The sequence below is a fragment of the Neocloeon triangulifer genome, unplaced genomic scaffold, assembly GCF_031216515.1.
Source record: "Neocloeon triangulifer isolate White Clay Creek 2 clone unplaced genomic scaffold, ASM3121651v1 ptg000014l, whole genome shotgun sequence".
Lineage (NCBI taxonomy): Eukaryota > Metazoa > Arthropoda > Insecta > Ephemeroptera > Baetidae > Neocloeon > Neocloeon triangulifer.
Window position 1 is genome coordinate 19,928,944 of NW_026775556.1, and position 26,919 is coordinate 19,955,862.

General features: G+C 37.8%; 5 protein-coding genes across 14 annotated transcripts; 2 read left to right on the top strand and 3 right to left on the bottom strand.

The window, feature by feature from the left end:
• Positions 1–3,166: 3,166 nt before the first annotated feature.
• On the bottom strand, positions 3,167–7,733 carry LOC132201193 (pre-piRNA 3'-exonuclease trimmer-like). Of its 2 annotated transcripts, none has more exons than XM_059627166.1 (11): positions 7,385–7,733; positions 7,105–7,245; positions 6,802–7,036; positions 6,313–6,594; positions 6,048–6,255; positions 5,835–5,936; positions 5,610–5,773; positions 5,352–5,555; positions 5,116–5,291; positions 4,957–5,055; positions 3,167–4,900 (listed from the first exon to the last, which is right to left on the bottom strand). In XM_059627166.1, the coding sequence occupies exons 2-11, from the start codon at positions 7,233–7,235 to the stop codon at positions 4,840–4,842; spliced, it is 1,662 nt and encodes a 553-aa protein (XP_059483149.1). In that variant the 5' UTR covers positions 7,236–7,245; positions 7,385–7,733; the 3' UTR covers positions 3,167–4,839. The 2 variants fall into 2 exon arrangements, with proteins under 2 accessions (XP_059483149.1, XP_059483148.1); XM_059627165.1 differs by having other exon boundaries at positions 7,376–7,733.
• Positions 7,734–10,686: 2,953 nt separating this feature from the next.
• On the top strand, positions 10,687–13,956 carry LOC132199459 (dynein regulatory complex protein 10-like). The gene is made up of 6 exons (XM_059624175.1): positions 10,687–10,817; positions 11,414–11,840; positions 12,322–12,549; positions 12,994–13,143; positions 13,217–13,346; positions 13,427–13,956. The coding sequence occupies exons 2-6, from the start codon at positions 11,443–11,445 to the stop codon at positions 13,643–13,645; spliced, it is 1,125 nt and encodes a 374-aa protein (XP_059480158.1). The 5' UTR covers positions 10,687–10,817; positions 11,414–11,442; the 3' UTR covers positions 13,646–13,956.
• Positions 13,667–20,562, bottom strand: LOC132199461 (mid1-interacting protein 1-B). Of its 6 annotated transcripts, none has more exons than XM_059624181.1 (3): positions 20,297–20,562; positions 15,783–15,861; positions 13,667–15,342 (listed from the first exon to the last, which is right to left on the bottom strand). In XM_059624181.1, exons 2-3 carry the CDS (start codon positions 15,794–15,796, stop codon positions 14,769–14,771), a joined length of 588 nt encoding a protein of 195 aa, XP_059480164.1. In that variant the 5' UTR covers positions 15,797–15,861; positions 20,297–20,562; the 3' UTR covers positions 13,667–14,768. The 6 variants fall into 6 exon arrangements, with proteins under 6 accessions (XP_059480164.1, XP_059480163.1, XP_059480162.1 ...); XM_059624180.1 differs by lacking the exon at positions 20,297–20,562 and adding an exon at positions 16,155–16,423; XM_059624179.1 differs by lacking the exon at positions 20,297–20,562 and adding an exon at positions 16,151–16,423.
• A 160-nt stretch (positions 20,563–20,722) lies between these two features.
• On the top strand, positions 20,723–24,914 carry LOC132199458 (prolyl endopeptidase). Of its 4 annotated transcripts, none has more exons than XM_059624172.1 (14): positions 20,811–20,830; positions 21,522–21,577; positions 21,739–21,845; positions 21,899–22,122; positions 22,180–22,367; positions 22,419–22,501; positions 22,561–22,703; positions 22,754–22,916; positions 22,976–23,176; positions 23,237–23,422; positions 23,481–23,743; positions 23,899–24,403; positions 24,461–24,529; positions 24,716–24,914. In XM_059624172.1, the coding sequence occupies exons 1-14, from the start codon at positions 20,826–20,828 to the stop codon at positions 24,779–24,781; spliced, it is 2,259 nt and encodes a 752-aa protein (XP_059480155.1). In that variant the 5' UTR covers positions 20,811–20,825; the 3' UTR covers positions 24,782–24,914. The 4 variants fall into 4 exon arrangements, with proteins under 4 accessions (XP_059480157.1, XP_059480155.1, XP_059480156.1 ...); XM_059624171.1 differs by lacking the exon at positions 20,811–20,830 and adding an exon at positions 20,880–21,017 and having other exon boundaries at positions 21,438–21,577; XM_059624174.1 differs by lacking the exon at positions 21,522–21,577 and having other exon boundaries at positions 20,723–20,811.
• On the bottom strand, positions 24,677–26,627 carry LOC132199460 (uncharacterized). The gene is made up of 7 exons (XM_059624176.1): positions 26,358–26,627; positions 25,929–26,076; positions 25,773–25,876; positions 25,593–25,720; positions 25,391–25,538; positions 25,162–25,337; positions 24,677–25,107 (listed from the first exon to the last, which is right to left on the bottom strand). Exons 1-7 carry the CDS (start codon positions 26,406–26,408, stop codon positions 24,945–24,947), a joined length of 918 nt encoding a protein of 305 aa, XP_059480159.1. The 5' UTR covers positions 26,409–26,627; the 3' UTR covers positions 24,677–24,944.
• Positions 26,628–26,919: the final 292 nt, after the last annotated feature.

Sequence of the window (26,919 nt, forward strand, 5' to 3'; positions counted from 1 at the left end):
TCTCCAATTTTAAATTTCTGTATTGACTGAGAAGAGGGAGAAGAAATAGAAATAATAACATTCCTTTGCGATTTGATTTATTTTTTGTCTTTTTATTATAAATTTTGAAATATAACTCGTGAAGCACATCTAGTTTACTGGTCTTTTTAAAAATAAAAATAAAAAATAGCCCATATTGCATATTGCCTACAATAATTATCCACCTTTTACTTACTTTGGCTCTTCTCCAGCCCAAACTATTACGTAATAGGTGAATAGCCATTGGCCATCTGAAGAAAGTATTCTCTGTCTATTAATAGTTTATGACGCAATCAATTACATATAGAGAGCAAATGTTTATTTGTATTTACTTGACAAATATATTTACCCTTTTATCATTCATATTTCAATATCAAATATTTCCATTTGTCAATTGCTGTCAAACAAACATTTGTGGAATGTTGTGGTTGAGATCAAGATCAGTAGAGATTAAAAACATTGTAACATTTTTTACCCACCAGTTAGTTTTTATTCAAATAATTCCAATAAAGATTTTTTTATAATTACGCTTTTCGTGCAATTAAGTAATAAAAAATAAATCAGTAATAGTTAATTGATATCATTTAAAAGTCTTGACTTCTTTCCCTTTTTATTCAAAATAATAGAAAAATAGAATTAATTTTAAAAGGAATTATTGTTTCATTAGTGCGTAAATTGCTGTCTCTATAGATACTTCTCTCCTTGTTCATTTGCACTTGAATAAAAAAAGAAAATAAATAAATAGAAAAGAAGTGCGACATCACGCTTTCAGAGTATGTGAATGAAGCAAAAAATTCCTAATTATACATCAGTGAGGAAAAAAGAGTTGTTAAAAGCTCAGTCACGGTTTTGTGAGAGTTAACCAGGCTTTTCCTCAATTCACTCAAAAATAACCTAGGACGCCGGCTCACATCGTACTACTACACACAGAACAAAGCAGAAAGCGGGCGTGTACTTGAAGTGCACAGAATAAATCGTTTTGGCGAAATGACAAAACGAGCTCGAGCCAATAAATATAGTCTTGGGTTTCGATAAATAAGCGTGCCGCGGCTAATGAGCATATATACAGGTAGATTTATTTCAGTTAGTGAAATTCGGTTGCGGAACAATTGTGTGAGTTTTGGTGTCCCAAGAGGAGCGAGAAGAAGAGACGCGGTTTTGCAACCAGCGAGCTAAAATCGGCGGTCAGCGCCAAGCGGCAATCAAATTTTAATCTATCACCCGAAGACCGCGCTGCACTCATCTGCTCGCTCTCGCAGAAAGGGGTGCCTTCGGTGGGCTATTTCGCTCTCTCCCTCGTGCAGGCCAACCTTGACACACGCACAAAGAAAGAAGCTGCAACAACCGCCGGCAATCTACAGTCTCGTCGGCGGCCGCCAAAAAATCCCAAAATATAAATACACGTCTGTCTCTCAAAATATGGCCCCTCGCAATTAATTAGCGAAAACTTGGGGCCCATTTTTAAGTGGCGCATTTTTAGCTCATCGGTAATGTATTTTCAGTAGCGGCCGAAAATAGACCAATTATACACGCACGCCCAGGCAAAACTTACACACTTGGTTTTCACCTGCCTATCTTTCTTTATTTCTTTCGTTGGTCCCGCGGGTTGCATAACCGAGGAAATGATTTTGGCCGGATGAATCGAGCGTTAGATGAACCGGGCAGCGCTGCTCGGTTGGGGTTTTATTGCTGCTTTCTATTTAAAAGCAATTGTGCACACGGGGCTGTATTATTTTCATGCCAGCGCCAGCAAGAGACAAAAGCGGAACACTCGCAGGTGTGTCTCTGTCTCTCCGAGTAAAGAGAAGGACCCTCAGATTGCAACTGCAGCAACGAAATAATTTCATTCAATTACGATCAAATCTTTTACTACAAAATCATCAGTGGCAAAAAAAAAATGCTGAGGAGAAAATTTGGCCTCAAATCTGCTTGCAGAAACGAGTTAACTAGAATTATAAATAGCTGAAGTGAGAAATTTCAACATTAATTTGTCTAGCACAAACATAATTTTCTGTGTTAATGTGTTTATAGATACCATTATAAACAAGCGAGAATAAGCTATTCAGTGTGATAAATGGTCATCTATTAAGTGAAGTAAAAATTTACGAGTTTTATCAAATAGATTATTTAAACTTTTGAAACTTTTCCTTTAAAATCAGTTCAATCATATATTTATCTTGATGTACGGAATTCAACTTTAAATGTTCCTCTGCTAGTGAAAGAATTTACTGCTGGAATTATTTAAACTAAATTTTGAAGGTAGAAATTTGCCTTGTTGGGGAGAAAAGAGTTACTTTGTTAATCATTTACCATCCCCCTGCGAAAAACGAGAAATGCAAAACAAAAAGTATTGCAGAGTTTTTTTTTAAACAAATTTCAATCTCACACAAGATAAACTTCCTTTGCAAATAACATTTTGATTTTGGCGATGGACCAAAAATTATTCTGCCCCATCGAAACAGATAATCTCCCCTTCCGTGTCTAATCGCTCTTATTTCCCAAATATTAGCCTTCAGGAGCGCCACTTGAGATTTACGCGGCGGTCGAGCAGATAGACGCATTTGTCATCTTGGAGCCAAAACTTGTCATATCTCGCAGCATAATTTAAGTCTCTCCGACCGACCCAATTATACGCAGACAAAACGCACGATCAGATGGTAAAAAGCGGATTGGATTGCGTATTCTTTGTAGGAATCTATTTTCTCTGACGATCAGTTGAAAAAAAAGAAGTTAAAATCACGTTTTACAAGCAAGCAGCAAACATTGTTGTGCGAGGCGATCTTGCCGGCGCAAATTAAATTGAATGAGAGAAGCTTCGGTCGAAAATAAACGCAGAGCATTAACTCAATCTCTAGCTTTTTGCACAATCTGCGAGTGGCTAAGAGGTTCTTCATTATGTAACCAATTCTAGATCTGTAAAATGTTCAAAAAACTTTTAATTTTTATTAACGACAATATAAATAGGAACAAGTGTATTTATTTTTCTGTGAATAATTGTGGTCAGTAAACTGCTAAAAATAAGTTTTTATTTTTCTATCTGCACTACTTATGCTCTAGTTCTTTAAAATTTTTTTTGTATGAATTATACTATAAAAAAAAGGAATTAAAGGTTATATTGTACAGATGAATTACTGAATTAGAGAATTTTTTGTGTTAAAATAAAAGGGGAAAACAAACTCTATACGAAGTGACGATTTTTTTTTAGAGAAACGACATCTGTAGCAAAAATAAAATTCCTAGACTTGAAGGTTATAATAGGGTACTTGTTGTAATATTGGCCTATTTCATTTTTATGCTTGCAGTTTTTATGTATAATTTGTTAGGAAATACTACAAATTATTTTTAACCTTTTATTGGCGATAAATTTTGACTTAATGGTGCGGAGTGGTTGTGCACTTAATTATTTTCATTTAGATAAATTTCACATTCTCCACGCTGGACGGAGTTGACAATTTTTCCCAACGAGGCTGTGCTGCGCGTTGGGGCGAAATGTTTTCGGTTGTAAAATAAAACAGAGTCGGGTGGGTTATTGGTCAGCGGTGGAAAACAAATAAATAGTCGCGGCAGACGAGCGAGTGGAGAGCTCCTCCGTTAGCCTAAATTTGAATTTCCACGGCGAAATGAATGCCACCGGCACGCGGCGCGCCTCAAGGACAGTAGCGAGAGCATAATTACGAGGAATTCAAAAATAAAACCCAGCTATGTGCCGATGAAATGCGCGGCAGAAAATAGCAAAGGGAGGAGGAGAGAGTGCAAATAATCCGCACACGCCTCTGGTACGTCCGACTGCTGCTCACTCTCGCTTGCAAAAAAATCTCGGCAGGATCGAAAGACACGAGAGAACACCTCTCGTCAATACAAATCGATCTCGGCGCTCGCGCTTCTGCCGAGGGAAGCGATCTCACAATTCGCTGCTCGCGGCCGGTCCACTACAACTGCCCAACAGTGTACCACCTATTATAGGTGGCGGCTATTTCTGCGTGGTAAAAAACCCCAAGCATGGCAAAAGTTTGGTGGACTCGAAGACACAAATAGCTTAGCGCCTTCGGAGTAGTTTTCTGCTCTTTACTTTTTGTATATGTATACCTTGATTGTGCAAAAATGAGTGTGCTCTACAAAAATACACTTTAGCCCAAGGACAAAAATCTGGAGGCAAAATTAAGTCGCAGGGAAAACGGGCGCGTCGCCCATTTATTCGAAAAGTGGCCCGGCTATTGTACAATCGGCGGCGCGGCTCATCTGGCCGGCCGGCTGCTGGCCTCTATTACAATAATATCTCACACTGCCCTCCATTGCAGCTCTGCTCTCGCAGCAGGGCAATATCGTTAGCTAACACAGAGGTGCTTCGGCGGCGTCTCACCGTTAAAATAAGTTACCCGGCGACAGCCACCGGTCCCGCTCATTCTTTGCATGTTTTCTGTCTTAATTGCTGACATCGAGCAGCCGCGCGGTTTCAAACAATTTGCTCAAAAATTAATTCGCGACTGCTGCGAGGGCGGAGCAAACTTCAAACCGATCGCCAAAATCAATGCTGGCTGGTTTTTAGACTGAGAAGAAGAAGAAGGTTCAAGGCTTTCGTTAACTCAGAAAAAAACAGGCTTTTGAATGGCGGGTTAAATTTGTCAGGGCGATTTTTAACGACGCCCATGCCTTCTTTTATTTTCGGACCGGTGTTGCCCAAGGTTTTTAAAATAGATTAAATGTCATGGTGCGTTGTAAAATATTAAAATGGGCCAAAGTTGGTTGAAAAAAGAAATACAATACGCGCACTGGCTATCGTCTCGAACACCTCTAAAAGGTCAAAGGCCTTTCTGCTCTGTTTCAGTGGCAGGCGGAGTAAACCAAGAAAGTCCCACTTGCAAATGCAGCAAAGATGCCAGCCCTAAAAATATGTGCAGCATCAAGTACATTTTTAATTCTTCCGCAGCCTGCACTTACCACATAGAATATCTGCCGTGTGCAGAGTGTCTCAACTTAGAGTACCTCCTAGCCCTAAAGAGTGGATGATTCTTGCACACCTTCAAAATGTCTTTCAAGCTAGAAAAAATGATATAAAAATATATCTCATTTAAATATATTATTAAATATTAAATTTACCATTCTGGTGTGGAAGTTGCAAGAAGAGCACTTTTCGGGCTGATAATTTTGATATCAAGGGACCCATACTGCACAAAATTGTCCTCAATGTCCCTCATGTTAAAGGTCTTGTTTCCTTTGGCAGTTAAGAAAACAATTTGGTTCCATTTGGCTTCTTGATCTTTTCCTTCCAACGCCTAACAATTTTAGATTTAATATATAATTCTAGAATTCAAATTTTGGTGAATTAATCATACAATGTGTTTGGATTTCCCCATGGATATGTGAACCCTGTTTTGGAATGGTTGGACAGATTCCAGCAAATTTTTCCAGGTCAGATTGAACTCGCTTGTTTTGTCTTCATTCTTGACAGCCTCGTCAAAAACAGCATTGATGTGGGCAAGACGAAGGAAGACGTATCCAGCACAGTAAGAATCCCAACCAGCATCATGAAACTTTGCCTTTAAGTACAATAATTTGTAAGTAAATAGAAAAATAATAAATTAAATATTAACCTTCAGACCAGCACGCTTTGAATTATTGTCTCCGTCAGCAGAGAGATGCAAATCTTCTTGAGCATAGGAATTGGTTGAGATGTTTGGAGCTCCAGGTGCATAGTTATTGCAACGATCTGTCAGCAGGTAGTTGTACAGCCTCTGCAGATCACTATCCCAACCATCTAATAAAATTGACACATTCAAAATTTAAGAAAATTGTAAGATTTATTAAATAATTATCACCATTGATGGAGATTTTGCGTTTCACTTCCAAACTAAGATATTTGGTGTCATAAATAGTGGGAAAGGTCTTCTGCAGTTTTTTCTTGAATAAATTGTATGAGCCTAGAAAAAAAACAAAATGAAAGAAAAATTGAATTTAGCATTATTTCAAATTAAAAAATTTTTAATTTAAATTAAAAATAATTATTTTTTCTTAATTTTCACAAAATTAACCTGGCAGAGGTCCAATAAACTGCTGGTACATCAGCATGAGATCCAGAAGCACATTGTGTCCAATGATTGGCACTTTGGCCTGCACAAGCAATGAGAAGAATTTTGAGAAACCAATCAACTTTTCAAAAGCCTGTTCAGTCTCTTGCATTTCTCTAACCATCTCATAATTAGCCCTCACTTCCAAGCAAACTTTTCTGATTAAAATCCCCTATGTGGAAAAAAAATATTATTTTGTGGGATACAATTAAAAATTAAAGAAACATACACCATCCTGGACATCGAAAGTACAGATGTCAGGGCAGGACATTCGAATATCCTTGTGCAGAAGGTACGAAGAGAGACAAGCAGGATATTTGATGGTCGTTTCATCTCCGATTTTGGCCCGGACGGCCCAGTTCATTGCTTCGGAGCAAGAGGACTTGTACAAGTCTGCTATGTCCACACTGAGGGACATTTTCTGCTGCTGCGAGTATTTGCCATTCTGCATGGCCCTCTTCAACAACTCCATTTCGGCCAGGGACATGTAAGTCACGCCGTGATGCATCATCTGCAAAACAGGATGCCATAAATAAGTTTCCATATAGTTTACCCACACACCGCTTTTATTTCGGGACCAAAACTTCTCACTCGATTTAAGATTTATATCTTTTTTAATGCAGGTCGGCTTTAAATCTCTGGCATTTTATAAAATATGACAGGGCGTCAATATTGAGAGCCGCCGAACGAAAGACGAGAGCGTAAATACAAAACCTGCCTTGTTGAAGTCAAAGTTGTAGCGGCAGAGAAACTCAATGGAGGAGGCCTGGAATTTTAAAGAGGTGTCCTTCCTGCCTGTTGTGCTGGGGAACAGATAAACAGTGAACACCTCGCATGTGTAGCCGCTGCTGTCAGCGTTGTATGAGAAAACAGAAATGCCGATCTGCACGATGAAGTATTCGTTGATGTGGTTTCGGATTTTGGAGTAACGTTGCTCATTGTTGTCGAAAAGGCTGGAAATTATTTATCAAGTGAAAATAAAATGGCAAATTCAGATTGGTGTGAAATGAAAAATACATACCTGATGTCCTCCTTGTTCATGTCTCGTAGACCAGAAAATTCATTGTCGATGGAGATGAAAATTGCTCCTTCCAAAGACTTTTTCATTTTCAGAAACATCTCGTTCCAATTTTCAGCTACAACTTCAGCCATTTTAATTATCCTGGAAAATGAAAAGAATTTAAATTAATTTTAATTTTTCTGCATTAATTTATTATAAAATCAAAGCGAATTTATAACATTTTTTACAATTTTATGGTAAACTGACGGTACAACAAAATAATGGAACTTACAAGTCTTACAAATTGATTTATAGTAGAATTCTCGTTGCTTATGATGCTTTTCAAACTGCTGAATTCGTAGAAAGTCAGTTGTGGCCTTTATTTTGAATTTCGATCGTGTTGATTTTGCAGCAGAGAGGAATTTTAACTTGCGATTTTTGCTATATTAGAGCAGTTTATGTGTGATGTGAGCTGCTAATAGCGAATAGAAACAAGCTGATCGTTAAAAATTACGGACAAGTAGACGTCAAAGAGATGAGACAAACGACAAAAAAACACGAATTTCTTTTCAGACAAAAAATTCTCTCTGCACGCCGAGACGGCCAAGAAATAAAACGCATCATCCTGCTGGTGCCTGTTGGTGCTGGTGATTGTTGGAAGATCCAAGAGGGAAGGGAGAGAGAAAACATCAGTCGGGGGAAGGATTGTGCTGGCGATGCAAGTTGCAACAAGTTTCGTGTTCTTTTCATCGAATCATCGCACGCAGTCACGCAATACGACCCGCGGCGACGAGTCAACAAAGAACCTTCTTTGATCCTATTCTCTCAGTCCATATAACCTATTTGAAAAAAAAATTTCTCAAATTTGATTCACAAAAGACAATGAATTATCAATTCAATACATATAACTTAATATTGAGTCAGCAAAGTGCTATGCTATTCCAGAATATTTTTAATTACAAAAAAAAAAATCGTACAATATAGTTTGAAAGGATTTTTCAGGGATTTTTTAGGGAGTTTATTCAAATTAATTGACGTAAATTATAAGATACATTTATGCTTTATCTTTATATATAAAACATAACAAAGTGTTAATTTAAAGAATAACTAAAAAATTTTGATTTCTATAAAATAAAACTCGTTTTTATAATTGTTTTAACACTGACAATTAATTAAATTCCGTTTTATATGAAATTCAATTAAAAATGACAAATTATTACTAAAGTGCTAAATTATTCAAAACTTTCTAATAATTATAAACTATTTTTTCCCCAAAATACCTAAAATTTAAATAGTATTATTTTAACGCAAATTCATAGCAAGAAATTAAAATACATTTTTATCATTTCATTATTAATTATTCAAAGAATGGGGAGAAACTATTTCATGTTAATGAACTAAAAAAAATGCTATACAATCTCTCAACCATTAAAAATGTGGCATATTTGGGTAATTTTAAGAATATTTATCTCATAATTTCATATTCTATTCCTAACATTTCTCTTATAAGATTATATCTTTTAATTGATATTTCGTACTATTTTGGTATAAATAAATATGATTAATTAATAAATTATAATTATATTTTTCATTTGTCATAATTATCCATAATTTCTAGCTTTTTAATAAAATTAAATCTTTCTCACCAACTTTTTATTCACTGCATGAATTTCCTATACAAACAGATCACGTCGATAATATTAACGCAGCTTGCATTACTTATTTTGTCAATGTATATTTCAAAAATTGGTCTGGTCTTATATGCGAAATGTTTGTAGCAAGTTGAGCGGGTAACGACGAAAACCAGGATAATTATTCACTGGTGCTCGGCAACGGCCACACGACTTGAAGTACCGAGAGGAAGAAGTACTTGCGATGGTACTTAGGCTCTCAACAAGAGCAAGAAGTGTAAGCTCCACAAGCGAATAAATAATCAGCCGCACGGCCACCGAGCCGACGACGAGACACCAACTTATGCAACCGGCCGCGCACTATTGCTTTACACGTTGCGTCGAATGTCAGATGCAGGCGCGTCAATGGCCTCGCGAGACACACTCGGCTATATTTATTTATTAGATGCTGCTGTGTCAGCACGTCAACTTTAGTTTAAGGATTGGATGGACCAGATGAAATCCTCTGTCAAAATCAAACATATGTTCACAAATTTAGGTTCAAGTTTAATCATTTGTAAAATTAATTTATTTTGCAAAATATCACGTTTGAAAATCTGCAAGAAATTTACATTTAATTATAATAAAATTTGAAACTAAGATGATTCTCAATTTTCAAAATTTAACAAGATTTAAAAATATTTTAAATCAAAAATTTCTTAAATATCTCTTTCACCGGTACTTCATTAAAAAATTATATTGAAAAAGACTTTAAAATTACATACTTTAATAATTTTCCAACAAAATCTTTTGTTCTCAATGTTAGTTTATTTTACCAAAATAATAAATTTTTTAAATTTGCATCAAAGCTGGGGTTTGGAAAGCGGATAAGATTTTTTTTTTCTAAATAAAATGAAACTTACAGGAGCGAATCATTACATGGTATATGATGAACTGCGCTATTCCTCAATTAAATAGTTTTATGGTAAAAAATTCTTACTAAGGAAAACTCCAGCAAATTATTTTTCAATATAAATTAAATTTAACATTACTAGCAAGATTAGTCAAACTGAGTCAAACATATATCTAAATTAAGTCATAATTTGCAAATTTAAAATCATTTCATTGAAAATTTAGGGATCATCAAAAAATGTGGCAAAATTCGCAAAATTCTAAGTGTTGGTGCCGTTTTTATCAACAATTTCCTGATTTTTTTAATTCATCTTAATTCAATGTAAGCAATGTGAATATACAGCTCAATATGAAAATAAAAAATTGATTATTCCGTTTCTTGCTTACTAAACGTGATGAATCAAAATTTATAAAAAAAAATCCTTTTTCAACCAATTTACATAAAATGGACATAATATAGGAAATATTTTTAAACAATAATTGGGTCATTTTGAATATAACGGTGTATTTATATTAAATTCTTTCATTGCTTACACCAGTACTTTTTGCAATATTACTTGTAGTATTTACAAAAACAATTTCCATTTATTTGTGCAAAGTCCAGTCCTCCGTGACGATTATTATTTTTTTTTGACGTGTCACTGTGTGTAATTTTCCATCGCTGGCATAATTAGTGGTTAATAAAGTGAGTTGGGAAAATTCCACAGTTTTTTTTTTTGCTCACTTTGACGTCATGAATATAATAAGTATTTTTCTCGGGAGAGAAAGAGAGACGCGCACACACTGAGACTGACGTAAGGGAGCAAAAATAACAAACGTCAAAAAATTAGCCGACAAATCGCGCTAGTGATTTAAAACGATGCTCAGAGAGTCAAAGAGAGGTGTACATCAAGTATCACTCAGCACCTTTTAACGCGGTTCGTTCAATTTTTACGACGTTTGCACAAAAAATAGAATAAATACAATTAAAAAAAGAAAGAAAGAAAACGGTAGGCGCGGCGGCGCTGTTGGTCACAAAGGCTCACCATGGAAACCCACGCGGGGCTCGCACGCAATTTATAAACATACGCCGTCTCTCATTTTTCTCGCTGACTCATACACTGGACTCATATCAGGTGCGCTTGAAGATCTCGCGAATACACCTCATGGCACGTGTAAAAATCTGCTGATGCTCGAAAATACTTCAAGTGTCGGAAATTGTAATCCTTAAAGGTGACGTAACGCACTCATATACACCACAAAAAAGTGAAAAAAAATCATGCAATTAATTAAAATTTGCACCAGACAAATTTAAAATAAGCACTATAGAAATAGTAAATTCCTGGTTTTAATAATAATAAATTTAAAAATCAAGTTTTAGAACATGAAACTTTGAAAAAATAATTTGATAAGAAACAAAAGGAAAATTAATTTATATTTTCTTTTCTTAATAGATGGAATCTATTGTGAACTTGACTAAATTAAAATAAAAAGTTAAAGAGACCAATTTTTTCAATAGTAAATAATTTCTTATTGAAAAAAGTGCCATTTTAGGGGAACTAAGGCTTTTCCTTATTAAAATTATCTGGTTTAGTTTAGTAAAAATTAACAGCTTGACACTAGTTTTGGTTATTTTGAAGAGAGAAAAAAACACTGGTTAAACATTTTTATTAAAAATTAACAATATAAAACAACAAAATTTCTAACTCAAGCTAAGGTTTTTATCATATAAAAATTCTAAATTAGGAAAATTTCCTATAATTTTTTTTTCTTTTTTTTTAATAGGATTCAAGCTAAATGATACTTTTTAATAAAATAGTTTTTTATAGGTAGCTATACATCCGAGCTGCGCAGAAAAATGGACGAGGCCAGCTACTTTGCGGAGGAAAAACAGGAAAACGTGGAATTCTTTGGTGAGGCGAACAGAATCAAGAAGTTGCTACAAACTTCCGCGAGGAAAATCGAAATCGCCATGGGAATTGCGGGTCAAATAATGAGTTGCGAGTCGACTGGAAAAACACAAGAGGAAGAGAATGCCGATCGCCTTGAGAGCAGAAGCAGCACCAATGACGCAAATAGCATCTTGAGCTGCTGTGCCATTAACCCGAGAATGGGAATCCAGACGCTCGCGACGCGTATAATCAACAATGAGATCGACCCCTTCACTGACGGCGCGGACAAGTGCAGCAAGAAGTCTATTTGCGGGGCCAAATTCGCCACTTTGTTCGATGGCCTCGTCAACGTCTGCAACTTCAGGTAAGATTTTATGCATATTTAAAAGCAATAAAATGCATAAATAATAAATTTTTCCATTGAATTATGTCTGAAAGTCAAAGTAAAAAAGCTTTGAATTAGTTGATTTTATTTGGATTGAAATATTGTTTTTTAATCCCAGCTATATCACAAAATTTCCATGCTTAAAACTTTCAAATCCGAATCAAAAAAATTTTTTTTTAAGCTGAAAATATATTTTATTCTGAACTTTTTTTCAATTTTTATTATTTTATTCTCCAGATTTTTTTTTTATTAATATTGATTGATTGCAAAGCTAAACACAATTAGATTTGTGTGCTAATGACCTTGTATTCATATGTGTTGTGACGTCCAGAGCTTTCTAGTTCTTAGATCTGGTCGTCCCTTCTCGAGCAGAGATCAAAGCAAGTCTTTCATGCTTTCCCGCAGCTTGAGTGATTAGCACGCCGCCTTAGATTATATTTATTGATTGCAAAATATGTAGGCTAGCAATGACGGATGCGACTGAAAAGGTGCACACGATGCGCCTACGAAGGGCCTGGACGGAGCAGGACAAGTACAAAGAGGAAATCCGAGGCCTGCGAAATGAGCTGCACAGTTTGCGGATGTGCATGAAAATGAGAGTGGCCGCCAAGCAGCGGCAAACGGAGAAGAAAGAACAAGAAATCGCCGAAACTAGAGCCGAATGCGAAAGGCAGATTCAAATCTTGAGGTACAAAAAACTCATTCTTTTTATATGTTAATAAAAGGAATTTTTATAAAAAAAAAACCGCAACTCGCTGAAGTTTTGATAAAACTTCCAAGATCCAGTCTATCCGCCGCAGTGAGCCTCAGTTGATTTAAATAAAATTATGACTTCTTTATTATCATTTCGTCTTTGACACTAGAACTTTAAAATTGAAAAAGAGAAAAAATGGCTTACAAAGAAGCACTAGCTTTTTATTCCATTTAATTCATTTTATTCAATTACTTAACATTTCATTCGGAGGTAAAAAATAAATACGCGGAAATAATTAGAATAAATAATTTATAGTTTTGGCATAAAAAGCAGAAGAATAATTAAACCTTAATAGTCTAAGTGGGTTTAAAGGAATCCGGAACAGGTTGTTGAAAATGTTGTCAGATTAATCTTCATTTAGGCGTTGGTCATTTTCAGCGAGAGATCCGAGCAGAGGATGAAAGAGGCGATTTCCGTCTCCACGAGCAACCAGGAAGAGCTGAGCCGCGAGCTGGTTAACGTTCAAGAGCTGCTAGCGAAAATTAGACTAGACCACAGCTCGGCCGAAAAAAATCTGAGAGAAATCAAGTAAGCTTGACTGGCCGCCAGCCTAATTAATTTTTAACTTCTTAATTGCTGACGAGGCGTTAAAATGTGACAGAAAAAGTTTGGAAGACGAATTGCTGAGCAAAATCTCCGACTATGACACCAAAATGCAGCAGCTGGCCGACGAAATAGAGGCCACCGGTGCAAATTACACCTTGGAGCTACGGCAGTTGGAGCGACTCAATGTAAGAATAACGTTTTCAATGCCAACTGCTTTTTATTCTCGTGATTCATACCTAAATTGATATACGACTAATTGGTGTAGGCCAAGTTTGAGGCTCAGGAGATCGAGTATGAGGCCGCGATGGAAGAGAAAAGCGCCGAAGAGCAGAAAGAGTTGGACCGCAGAATTTATCTATTCCGTACTAGATTCGCAGCCATGCGAATTCAGCACTGCTGGCGGGCGTACCAGATCAAGAAGATTGAGTACATGAAGAGCAAAAAAGGAAAGAAAGGCCGCAAGAAGGCTGCCAAGAAGAGTTGAATAAAAATATATATTGACATCTTCGTTTTATTATGTGGAGTTTTTATTGATTTTATTCGATATTTTATATAATTTACTTTGCACTAGTAATACTGCGGAATATTTATAATATTATACATAATTCTCTTGAACTCAATAACAGACTTATTACAAAACAATGAGACTGGATGAGCGGTAGTAATTTATTCCAAAAGAACCAAAAATAATCATCGTATCTGCTCGTGCCAATCAATTTTTTTTAAGTCACAATTTTATCACCCGTCCCAGATGCGAGACAAGTCCTTTGAAAAGATTTTGATTGCAAAATTCATCTCATTTTTTGACAGATTCATTTTCAGACTAATTAATCATCGCACATGAGAACAATATTTTCAACAGTATATTCCGGCTAACTGCTAAAGATGGCATTACAGGCTCAGCTTATATTTTATGTAGTGTAAAAATTAGGAAGCAACCAGGCTTACAGATATGACAGGTTTTTCAAAAATTTCGGATACAGTGCAAAATGTGATTACGTAGAGAATTTCTCATTAACATCCGACACCAAAATGCAATTAAAAGTCATGATGGTCTTTCGAACTTCATTAACAAAACGTGATTTTTAATAATTATATAATTCCATGGCAAACACACATCACTTTAGCACTTGATTATGCATTTATGCAGATTTACAGAGACACGTGAAAAACTTGTGCTAACTCGATTGGATAACGTGAGAAATATTGTGAGGATGAGTGCTTGATTGTGACGTGGTACGACTATCGCACCACTCCACTCGATTGGAGGCTGCCATGAAATTACAAGTGGCATGATCGTGACGTCACAGTCAAAGTAATGAACGAGGTGAACGGCCAGTACATCAACTCGTCAAGTAGTGTGTGCCGCTGGCGATTTTTCTCACCAGAATCAAAACCACAATCGTCGGCACTCAACAGTTGAGCTTTTCTTATTTATTTATTGTCACGTCATGCCTTAATTATGTCTGATTCTACAAAGCATCACAGAAGATAATCCACTGAAAATATATATAATTATGATTAACAACGAAAAAAAAACTTATTCACTTTGAAAAACCTGCTCCCCCCGCAGCACCCAGCCGGACGAAAAAAAAAAACAAAATGCATCAGACGGAGCCACCAATGTCGATTTGGTAACGCGCCGTCAGATAACTGGCAGCCTCGGTCATGTGGTCCAGACAGTTGAACAGTCCGTGCAGGTGGTGTTTGAATTTGTCCGACACGGTCTGCGCGTAGTCCTCGGACTCGCTGCCAATGTCGTTTTCGATGCCCGTTTCTGAGTCGGTGTCGCTCGTGGTGGAGACGGCCGACGAGGTCGAGGCCACCGAGACGGTCGAGGGCCGTCGGATGTGGCCCTTGACCACCTGGGTCGTCTCCTCGGGACCCTCGGAGGGCCCGTTGGACGCCGACTGGCCCCACAGCAGCTCGTTTTTCACACCGTTGATCATGTTGTAGACACTGTACAAGTCGGTATTGTTCAAGTCTTTGGCCAGTCGCCGCCGGCTCTTGGCCAGATCTTTGCCGGTGATTTCGTCAGAGATCTTCAGGTCCATCAGCCGGCTCGGCACGAGGATCGTCTCGTCCATCACGTTCACAGCCTTGACAAACTTCTCCATGGCGCGCAAGATGCTCTGCGCCGAGAATTCCGTCTCCTCGTGCGTTATGCGACGCAAGCAGTTCCTGCGAAAATGACAAACGCGTTAGAATCTTTGTTTTTTTGAACAAATTCAGCACGAGGTCGGCTCGTCTGTGCTACATTTTTACTTTTCAAGGGTACGAAATTGCGTAATTTTAACTAGTGGAAAATAGTATTTCAATAGATAAAAATGAAATAATGCCGACTGGGGAGATAATAAAATAATAAATTGCAATCTAATTGGATATTTGCCATAATGGGTTTTATAATGGCTTGTTATTCCGATGAGTAAGTTTGAAGGTTTTTCGACACAATAATTTCATTTCAAGTTTGTAGAAAAAATTACAAATCATTACTTGAAATAAAAAAATTAATTTTGGAAGATATATCAATCTGATAATTTCAAACGATGGCTTCTTCAGATAATAATTGAATTAAGCTAAGATAAGATACAAATAATGCCAAATTATTTCTGTTTAGTTACCTTTCCCCTTCCATTTTTCTTATAATATCGTTTCGGTTTCACATAAATTTAGACCTCAGCACTCGATTCGCCAAAAATCCTAAAATTGAAGATAAATTTTAACAACTAAAAGGAATTAATAATTCACCCCATCATTTAAAAGAATTAAATGTGACCTTTGGTTTCAACACCAACAGGTTTTTCAAGAAATGTATAATTTAGTTCAAAATTCTGCGCAGTTCTCTGCAAAATGATTTTGCAAGTGGCCCATCCCAACTCTCAGGCCAGACTACTGTTTCTTAATTATTGCTCAATTTTCGCCAAAACTTGTAAAGGAATTAATGAGCAAAAACCGTTTCTCGTAAAAACAAATAAAAAAATAATAATACCCACGGGCCGCCGGTCGACTTCCTAGTGTAGTGCGTATGTACTCGCGACTGAATTGATTCTCAGTCAGTCTCGTCGTCGTTTTGCAACACGCGTTCGTGATTTCCGCAGATAGGAAATGGTGTTACGCTCCGCGAGTCTGGTCTCACTAGCCTTCGTTGGGCCGCAGCAGCTGCCGTTTGTTTTGTTTCCGCGACTCGGAGACGATTAGCGCTCCCAGCTGGCAACGCGACTGCTTTATATAATTATATGCAGCTAGCAACAATGAATGGCAGTTGATCTTGCGAGATAACCTGCCAACGACTTTGACTTTTGAGCCTTTTGATCGCCGTGGTCAGGCTTATAATATTTATGAGAGCACCTTATCTGACTTTTACAAAAATAATTATGAAAAGTCACATTCTGCGTGAGTGTCCGAGATTACTGTTTCTACCTTAAGCAATCACCTTGGAAAATTTAAGAAATAAATCATATTTTAATTTTCTATCTTTTAACTTATTTACAAGGGAAACCGAGGTGAAGGAACAAAAAAAATTTCAAGATTAAAAATGAGTTAAAAAATAACTTTAATTGTATATTTTTAATTAACAACTTTCTCATTTAACTGTTTTAACAAATTGATTTAAAACTTATTCAAGAAAGTTTCCTTATTACAAAGAAAACAATCAAAAATGGAAATTTCATGCTAAATAATAATTCTGGAGTCACTAAATTAAATAAACTGCCAATTTTAATGAAAAACTAAATATAAATAAATTAATATATTTATAATAAATTATGAATCAATTCTTCATCATTAAAACTATTGTAATTCATATGAAAAACATGCTTATTGTATGCATAATTTTTATTTTATTTGTTTTTTAAGCTGACTAGACTAAGCTGCTTTTTTCCGTATCGATTCACAGAAATCAGGTAAAGAGGCCACGGCTGTGCGGTTATTTAATGGAGATGGTCGCATGCATATTCGAAAACTATATAATTTTGGTAGCACTACTGTGGCGAGGCAGATTGCCACGATTAGAGGCAGTGCTGGCGAAACACGAACGATTCGCCGCAGAAATCTTTGCAAGTGAAGAACTTTAATTCGAGGAAATAATAACACAAGAAAGTTCTGGTCTGGCGCATTGTTTTGCGAAATAAAAGCAATTTCGTAGCACTTTCACTGAACTTTTCAGATTTAGAGAGAAAATTAATATCGAGAAGTCTTCTTTCTTTAGAGGTCGTTAAAGGTCAAGCTTAGCGGCGAATTGTTCTCAACAATGAATATTGATCAAGTGAATTTAGATCAAGTTTTGAGCAATCGGCCTAGTTAATTATAATTAAGTCGTCGTCAAGTGTGCGATATCGGCTGCACGTGGGAACGTCGTGCGATATGGCCTGACTATTTTGAATATGGTTAGAATTAACTAGAAATAACCGGTGAGTCCGAGGAATTAAGAATAGAACAGGCTCTTAAGCAAAGATAAAAGACCGGCCGATAAAAGTTTTTTCACCTTAGCCAACAACACAACTGGCTCTTTGTTCTCACAGTGAACCGCTTTTAATTGAGAAAGAAAGTGAAACTTCTTCCCTGCCTTTTACAACAATAAATCAATTTATTAATTAATTGTTGATAGTTTCAAATTCTTAAAATTGAAATTTAACGCAAGGTGGATTTGATGGAAAATTTATTTTCAAAGAGTATTCCAAGTAATTTCCTTGCTAATTTTCATAGTTCATATCAATTATTTTGTTCTAATGAGTTAAAAAAAACCTAAATATTTTGACATAAAATTTTAATACATAATACACAAACAAACCATGATTATTAATTAATTCATTAAAAAAAGAAACGAGAACAAAAGAATAAATCTGTGAGGTTCAATGAACCCAAAACCCTTTTTTTAATTAAATTCATAGCCTTCGATTGAAAGTAAATTTCATTTTATCATATTTGGGATTCCATTGGAAAAAAAACTATATCAACGCATATTTTGGCATTTTTCATCTCGTTGTTTAAAAAATGAAAATTTCAAGCTGTGATTTTTACAAATTGTCGCGCAAATTGGGCCACTTGCTGGTTTTGATGTTGCGTCTTTAAATTAATCAAGTCCATAATAAAAAGCAGCAATGTGGCAATAATAAGAGCGTTCTGGCTGCAGCTGTGCGTTTACGAGCCAATAATTATTTCGTCGCGTTGAGACTTTAATTCACTCGGCGTGCATGTGCACTCGCTGCATAACTCGCTAACGACACAACCAAAATGACATAACGACAAAACAAAAGAATCGCACTCGGCAGCGCATACTTCTTATTCCAAACATGAATATAAAAAAAAACTAAATATAAGAAGGAGCGTCAGCTTTTTTTACCACAAGATAAAATCTGATGTTTTGGCATAATTGCGTTCGCTTCCTGTTTGCCTCTATTTATATGATTATAATTCGCAAGCCGAGATTTGCAGGATGTTCATGATGAAAATTTTTTCAAACCATTTACATATCTTATAGGGAGTCTCGGCGTTAAGGCCGCGTTTTACGATTCGAGCAAAAAATTTCAAGGTGAAAAGTCGAAAGAAAGGCGGCTCATTTACCGACGACGCGGTGCGTGATGCAATGACAAGTGAAATTTCCTATGAACAATAATAACCCCAGAGCAAAACATTGACCAACGTCATCTTTCACATCTTCGGGCCAAAGTGAATTCATAGAATATTATTATTTTCTAGTCAAGGTTGGTGGGAACACACAATTCTGCCAATTTTCCTCTCTAGATCCGCTTGTCACGTTCCGACGTCATCACCAAGCTTGTGGGAAAACCAGTGATTTTTTTCCGAAAATAAAAAAAATAATACTACAACCGCAACAATAATCATTATCTATGGTTAGGTTTTTAATATAGTCGTGGCACTTTTTTTATAAACACTTTTTTTATCCAAATTATGGCTTTTTTGATGAATTAACGTCTGAATAGGTGAAGAATTTCAGTTTTGAATTATTGCTTGTAAATTCAATTTCTGAATGAAAGCTTTTATTATATTCTTTTAATCGAGTTTTTTTTTACAATGAGTGTTATATTTTGAATGAAAATATATCTGACTATATGAAAAAATAAAAATATCATTTGAAATATTACAGACACAAAACCAACAGCAGGATTGGCTGCATTGATTCTAAATCTACATTATTCTGGAAAACCTTTTTCTGATAGTTGTCAATTGAAGAAATTTTGCTTCGTTCAAACTCAATGATTATTGAGAGTTAACTAAATTATCATGAATTAAACAAATTGAAATATTTTCATCAATTTACAAGATATTTCAATGGTTAAACAATATTATAAATTTTACTTCATGAATTTTCAATTAAAACCATATTATGATTATTTCCCCCCAAAATCTTAATAGAGCTGATTGGCCAACAAAATTTTCACTTTCAAATTTCGTAAATTTTCTTTTGTCAAATTCTAAAATTAGATTTAACAACGAAACGCCACGGCTCGGATTCAAGCAAGAACGCCTACAAGAGCTGGATAAACCGTCGATGGACTAAATTTGACGCATATTCTCATATTCACGTCATCAAATTTTTTGCAACGATCGCACGATCAAAACAAATAATATGAGGAAAAGATAACGGAATGACTAATAATTGTATGATCGCTTGAGTTTCGGAGGCTTGGCGAATTTCACCAGCTGCTGAGGTTGATCAATCCCGGAGAATTTAAAAGGCTCAAAAGGTTGCCCAACCGAGGAGGAGGCGCGGAGGCTATCCATAATTCCATACGCACACAAAGGCCTACGTAGCCGCCCTTGATAGTATATTTAATTTGGCATTAACCCAGATATTGAATGCACCATAATTTGATACCTTTTCTCCACGGTGGCGAAACGGTCTCGTACCCGACGTAAAAATGTAAATAAATGTAACTGTCAAAGAAAAGCAAGTTGTGTATATTAAAAGTCCCTTTCTAAACTGTGCATGCTAACTTTTTAGCCTGCGGGTATCAGCGAAAAGTAAAAACGTAGCAATTCATTCATAAAAGCGAACGGGCCTTAGCATGAAGGTTCGCGACGTCCTTTGAATCGATGCACCCGTGGGTGGCACCGGCCACCCTCGCCCGGACGCACCCCCTTCGGACTCGATTTTCCCAATTTTCTGTCTCACCTGTTTGTTTCCATTGTGGGTGTGTGTGAGTGTAGTGCACCTGTCAACAATGAGGACGTTGCATAGCCCGCGCGGCCTGACCCACTTTCACAAAGCGACCCTGCGTGCGAGTCTGTCTAAATCAGCCGAACGACAATTTGATAATCGCCTGGTGTGGCATGCCTTTCGATCTCCTGACCGTCTGGGTACCCCAGGTTGTACCTGTGGGGCTCGTGATTTCCACTCGACGCCGTCTGCGACTTCAAAGCCGCGCCCTATGCTGGAGAAAGTGGAGAATGGACGTCGTTTTAGTCGCAGGTCGTCGCGCGAGTGGAGAATCCCGAGCCCCGCTCATCACACCACAATGCGGCGCGTTCATTGGCCAATTTTGCGACGCGCCAAAATCGCATTGGTGCGAACGGAGCGGCGAAAAAAGTGGTGTGATCGCGACTGCACAGTGCCCTTTTCTCGGATCCCTACTCCGCATCCGAGCCGCGGCCAGAATTTTCTTCAAAGGATGTCTCAATGAACCTTATGTAATTGTTGTTCCATGAAGTGAGAGCTCTCGCTCGTTTGTTTTTATTCTTTTCCCCGGCCCGCAGGGTACTTTGCTCGTGCTCCTGTGTTTGCACTCCAGTTTGCAAAAGTGGGGGGAGGGGCCGCGTATCATATGTTCGTGTTGGAGTCCTTTTAATGTATGTTTACGTTCTGAAATCGCGCAGTTTGGACTGAAAATTCGCCTGTAAGTTCAACGCCCTCCGCTTTTAAAATCAAATGCGAACCGACCTTGACATCGTTCCGAGCGGAATTACTGAAATCCGCGTGCGAAAATCACTTTTAATTTTGAGATCTCTATTCAAGCCGCAAACGCTTCACTGACCTATATGTAATGCATGGACCGGTACATACGAACAAGGAAGTCAGTCGGTCAAGCAAATTATTTTTAACACTCGTTTCGCGAATCGTCTGTGGCATATTATTTTTTGGCGCTTGCAGACTTGGAGACTTTGCTTTGCCAATTAGCATTCGCTCGTTGAGAAAGTGATATCTCTGTTGAATCATCGTTCAGAATAAAAAAATGATAAGACGTCGTTCGCTAATAATTAAACGGTGTTTACACCCTGACGTATATTTTCACACGTGATTCGACTGCGAATTTCAGTTGATACGTATGCACACTATTACGCAAAGGCCGATACGCGATGTCACATGTGGCCAGCTGCAAATGCTTGCGTCTTTTCAGCAGACTCACGGTGACATTGTCTCCCCTCGTGCGCAGATCAAGTCCCTACCCATTGTCAGGTACTTTGATAACGCACACAAAGAGTAAAAAAGTCACATTAAGCCACTTGACATTCATTTACCCTTTTGGAACAAATATTGACTCATTTCTATGCCGCCAAATATATCAACCTATCAACCATAAAAGAGATAAAATTCCTATTTTACTGCTTTAATTGCAGGTCGATCGACCCGAATTGTGCCAGCGAAGGTTTTCTCAACGATGGATTTCAAGTATCCTGTTCCCAGAAGGGATGGAACTGTAATTGATGAATACCACGGAAATAAGGTTTTATTCAGTTATTTTTATTTGGGCAATTTCTAATTTCAAATCGAGTTCAGATCGCTGATCCTTATCGCTGGTTGGAGGACCCCGATGCCGAGGAAACTAAAAAATTTGTAGATGAGCAGAATGCGGTGACACAGCCTTATCTGCACTCATTTGCTGCCAGGGAAGATATCAAAAGTAGACTCACACAGTTGTGGAACTACCCTAAGTATTCTTGTCCTACTCGGCACGGCGACAACTACTTCTTCTTCAAAAACACTGGACTCCAAAATCAAAGGTTTATTACCATTGCAAGATAATTTATCTAAATTTTAACATATGTCTTCCTCTTCAGCGTCTTGTACATCCAAGACTCTCTGGATGGTGACCCGAGAGTCTTCCTGGACCCAAATGAGCTATCCGAGGACGGAACTGTAGCTTTGTCTAGGACACGATTTTCTGAAGATGGAAAAACCATGTGCTACGGCATCAGCAAAAGTGGTTCAGATTGGATCACAATTCACTTCAGAGATGTTGCCACAGGTGAATTTAATTGTCTGTCTATTAATAAATTTAAATAATAATCATAACTAGGCCGTGATTACCCTGAGGTTCTTGAGAAGGTCAAGTTTTCCCCCATGACCTGGACACACGACAACAAAGGAGTGTTTTACGCTGTAAATTATATTCTGGTATTTCCATGACTCATCAATTGATTTATTTTTAACCCTGACAGAGATATCCAGAGCAACAAGGAAAAACCGACGGCTCAGAGACTGTGAGCAACGAGTACCAGAAACTGTATTACCATAGAATCAACACTCCGCAGTCAGAAGATGTTTTGGTTGTGGAATTCCCGAACGAGCCAAAGTGGAGAATGTAGGTCAATATTGTCAGTTGTTCAATGTCATCATTAATTATCACAATAGAGGTGCTGAGGTGAGCGACTGTGGGAATTACCTGCTCATTACTCCACAGAAAGACTGCAGGGACAATTTGCTGTACTTTACCGACATTGGCTCTTTGGAAGATGGTCCAAGGGGGCCTCTTACCCTCCACCAAATAGTGGAAAAATTTGAAGCCGACTATGAGGTTTATTCAAAAATTTTAATCAACAGGAAAGGTTTATTAAAAATTTATTTTGACAATAGTATGTCACAAATGTGGGACCCGAATGCATCTTCAGGACAAACAAGGATGCACCAAACTACCGACTTGTCAGTATCAATGTTGAAAACCCAACCATGGACCAGTGGCGCACTCTGGTCGAGGAAGACTCTAAGGATGTTTTGGACTGGGCTACAAATGTCCATGGAGACAAACTGGTTGTCTGTTACATTCATGATGTGAAGGTTTGTCACTCTGTGTTACTCTGAAACTTCTTGCTAAATATTCTCACATAAAATTTGTAGAGCGTTTTGCAACTGAGAGATCTCTCAAACGGCAAACTTATTATTCAACTACCTCTGGACGTAGGCACAGTGACTGGTTTCTCGGGAAAGAAAAAATATTCAGAAATGTTCTACCAGTTTGCCTCCTTCCTCACACCTGGGGTTATCTTCAGATGTGATTTGACCAAGCCAACAATTCAGCCAGAGGTATAAGCTTTAAATAAATTTTTTCATAACTCTAACTGATAAGAAAAAAAATTAATAGGTTTACCGTGAAATCGAAGTCAAGAATTTTGACGCTTCGCTCTATGAGACGGAGCAGGTGTTCTACGCCAGCAAGGATGGAACCAAAATCCCAATGTTCATTGTGCACAAGAAGGGTCTCAAGAAGGACGGCACCAATCCGTGCCTTTTGTATGGTTACGGCGGATTCAATGTAAGCTTGCAACCCACCTTCAGTGCCACCAGACTTGTGTTTATCCAACACTTTGGCGGTGTTTTTGCCATTCCAAATATCAGAGGAGGAGGGTGAGTTTAAATGAAATAGAAATTCATAATAGATTTAACAATTTAAGAATTTATAAATAAATAAATTAAAATCCAGTTTAAGATCTGTAGAATGTCAATTTTCTTGATAAGAAATAATTTTTAATTTTTCCTCTAAAATTTTAATTTTCATTCAGAGAATATGGTGAATCGTGGCACAACTCTGGCCGCCTCTTCAACAAGCAAAATGGCTTTGATGACTTCCAAGCCGCTGCCGAATTCCTCATCCAGAATGGCTACACGTCAAGTGAAAAACTGGCAATCCAGGGTGGTTCAAACGGTGGACTTCTGGTGGCCGCCTGCATCAACCAGCGGCCTCAGCTTTTCGGAGCGGCCATTGCTCAAGTGGGGGTGCTCGACATGCTCCGCTTTCACAAATTTACCATTGGTTATGCCTGGGTGTCCGACTACGGCAGCTCAGATGACCCGGAGCACTTCAAGAACCTCCTGCGCATTTCCCCCTTGCACAACATAAAAATTCCAGACGGCGATTCTGCATGCCATCCCTTGGAGAGGAAGGGTTCTAAACAGTATCCAGCCACCCTTCTCTTAACCGCAGACCATGATGACCGAGTCGTTCCACTGCACTCGCTCAAGTTCATTGCTGAACTTCACCACACTGTGGGAAATCACCCTGCTCAAGTATTTATAATTGAAATGAATTTGAATGAGCAATTAACTTACTGTGAAAATCTGCAGACCAATCCGCTTCTCATCAGAGTGGAAACTAAAGCTGGCCATGGAGGAGGAAAGCCAACAGCTAAACAGGTAAGATAATTATTGTTAGCCAAACTAAAAATTTTCGTGATTTATTTAAAATATTTATCAAAAGACCTAAAGTAATTTTACATAATCAGCTATGTAATATGTTGAGTTAAATCTTATGAATTTCCAACCGAAATTGAGTATCAGTCAGCTGATTTGTATTAATTTCAATTTTAAATATATTTCCAGATTGAGGAGAGCACTGACATTCTCTCGTTCATCGGTCACTCTCTAAATATTCAATGCATTTTTTAAATGTCACTCATCCTGCTGGGATATGTGAATACTAACGTCTTTTTAACAACGGCTGGTACATAAGAAGAAGTCTCTCGTTTCGTGTAAACATGTGCAATTAAAACGAAGCATTAATTATTATATGCGCGTGCTATATATTTTTTTATCTTTATTGCTACACAAATCAGTTAGTCTGCTCTCCCTGAACGCGCTTGCTCCTGAACCGTCGGCGCCGGTTGCGGTCCGAGTGTGGAGCCTGCTCCATCCTCTGAGCCCAGTGCCCTTCCTCGTGCTCCTCGTTCAACTGCAGCGCCGGCAGTTTTTCTTTGCCCATTTCGACGCTTGTCCTAATTAATTGAGATTTAAATCTGGGTTTCATTAGGGGTCGAATAAATTAGTACTTTGGCCTTGGCGCTTGCTGCTGCTGCCAGCCGGCGGGCGATTGCAGTGGTGGGAACATTTGCAGCCTTGACCCGGTCGGCTGCTGCCCGGCCGTCTCGTCGTGACTGAAGGAGGCACTCGAAAATCGGCCGGAATTGTGCCGGCGGAAACGATTGCCGCCGCTCCTCCGTGAATCCTTTATTTTATTGTTATGATAATTGAGGGGTGACCACGAATTATCATTTTTACCTTGGACCAATATTCGGAATTACGATAGGTTTGCGTGTACCGGGTGCTATTCTCGACGACCTGATCTGCAGGTGGGAAATCCACTTGGCAGACAGCGTCTTGGCACGCCAAGCTTCTATTGCCCAACATCTTCAGGTGTTCGATTTTTCTGTTGACAAAAAAATAAACAGTTCTTCGTAAATACTTTTTATGAAATTATAACCTCTGCTGCTCTCGGACCACTTCGTAGAGCTGCTTGTTCCGGCCCTTTTCTTCGTTCAGACCTATCCGCATTTCAGCCAAGCTCTTCTCAAGTAGCTCGACTCTGCCATAATCATTGTTGACGTGTCTCTACAAAATTAATTAGTATATAAATTTTTTTGAATTGATTAAAAAAATGTACATTTTGGTGCTCAGCGGTATCATCGAATGAATCGGGTGGTACTTCGATGGAGAGCGCGCTCATTTTTGCTGCCGCACCACTCATTACAAGTTGGAACTGCAATTCTGAAATTAAATGTTTTTTTTTTAATTTTTTTTAATTTAGAAAAAAACAAACCTCTGTTGAACTGCCTCAAATTTTCAATTTCCTTGTGCAAGCTGGAGAGCATGATTTGGTGTTGCTCCCTCAGGAATCGCATGTTGTGCTCCAGTTGGGCAACCTTGATTGCCATAGTGTCAGCTGGTGGAGCAAGACGTATTTTGTCCTGTAAAGAAATAATTATAATAAAACTAATTTAGGCTTAATTATTTTCGTAATTATTTTGATTATAAAATGTACAAAATTTAAAGTTAATAATTTTTTATTATGTAAATTTATGAATTGAATATTATTAAGATATTCCTCTATTTTTTTTATTTTGTGCAGCTTAAGTGAAGACCAATTATGCGGCAGTCTTTTCTAAGGAAATGTCGGTATATAAACATAAAAGAAATTGCCGTGTGCAAACTGGAGAACAATATAATCCACTGGGTTCAAATGGTTTACCTCATTGAAGGTGAGCGAGGGGATTTGAATGAGCACTTCGGAGGTGGCCATCGCGACTGTAGACCCGATCAGGTCAGCACCGGCCAACTTTGAGTTTGCACCAGGGTGAAGTGACAAACAGTCGGTTAATCGGCGGTGCTCACAGTGGCAGTTTACGCCCCGCGGAGCAAAGGGTGCGGATATCGATCGCGCCGAGTGCTCATGTGCGGCAAGCTCTCCGCCAGACGTACACGGCACGTAAAGGTGCACTACTCGCGCGCACACTAGGGCAATGCATGCCTGCTTTGTTGACGCCAAATTACATGGCAACGATTTATTTGACATCGACTGAAACATTATACAGCTCCAGTAATTATTTTCCAAATAGTAGGTCGCCGAGTAGTGCCACTTTTTTACTCAGCTGGTGTTTGACCAACAGAACGAAATAAATTTGACTTTGACCTGGTCTCACCAATTAGTATTCTGCTGTCCTTGAATTTGCAGGATCGAAAATTGTCTGTCAATGAAATAAATTTATGGAAATTGCATTCAAGAAATCGACGCTCAGTATTCCAAGGTGGTG

What these genes read in the sequence shown, in the direction of transcription:
- LOC132201193 (XM_059627166.1), bottom strand. Translation starts at nt 7,235, where the DNA reads ATGGCTGAAGTTGTAGCTGAAAATTGGAACGAGATGTTTCTGAAAATG. An exon ending in CTTTCGATGTCCAGGATGGT is followed by an intron (nt 6,256 to 6,312) that starts GTATGTTTCTTT and finishes TTTTCCACATAG; the next exon opens with GGGATTTTAATCAGAAAAGT. An exon ending in CAAAGCGTGCTGGTCTGAAG is followed by an intron (nt 5,556 to 5,609) that starts GTTAATATTTAA and finishes TTGTACTTAAAG; the next exon opens with GCAAAGTTTCATGATGCTGG.
- LOC132199459 (XM_059624175.1), top strand. Translation starts at nt 11,443, where the DNA reads ATGGACGAGGCCAGCTACTTTGCGGAGGAAAAACAGGAAAACGTGGAA. An exon ending in AAAAATCTGAGAGAAATCAA is followed by an intron (nt 13,144 to 13,216) that starts GTAAGCTTGACT and finishes AAAATGTGACAG; the next exon opens with AAAAAGTTTGGAAGACGAAT. An exon ending in GGCAGTTGGAGCGACTCAAT is followed by an intron (nt 13,347 to 13,426) that starts GTAAGAATAACG and finishes TAATTGGTGTAG; the next exon opens with GCCAAGTTTGAGGCTCAGGA.
- LOC132199458 (XM_059624171.1), top strand. Translation starts at nt 21,478, where the DNA reads ATGTCACATGTGGCCAGCTGCAAATGCTTGCGTCTTTTCAGCAGACTC. An exon ending in AAGTCCCTACCCATTGTCAG is followed by an intron (nt 21,578 to 21,738) that starts GTACTTTGATAA and finishes CTTTAATTGCAG; the next exon opens with GTCGATCGACCCGAATTGTG. An exon ending in AGCCAACAATTCAGCCAGAG is followed by an intron (nt 23,423 to 23,480) that starts GTATAAGCTTTA and finishes AAAAATTAATAG; the next exon opens with GTTTACCGTGAAATCGAAGT.
- LOC132199460 (XM_059624176.1), bottom strand. Translation starts at nt 26,408, where the DNA reads ATGGCCACCTCCGAAGTGCTCATTCAAATCCCCTCGCTCACCTTCAAT. An exon ending in CCTCGCTCACCTTCAATGAG is followed by an intron (nt 26,077 to 26,357) that starts GTAAACCATTTG and finishes ATTTCTTTACAG; the next exon opens with GACAAAATACGTCTTGCTCC. An exon ending in CAGCAAGCGCCAAGGCCAAA is followed by an intron (nt 25,108 to 25,161) that starts GTACTAATTTAT and finishes TCAATTAATTAG; the next exon opens with GACAAGCGTCGAAATGGGCA.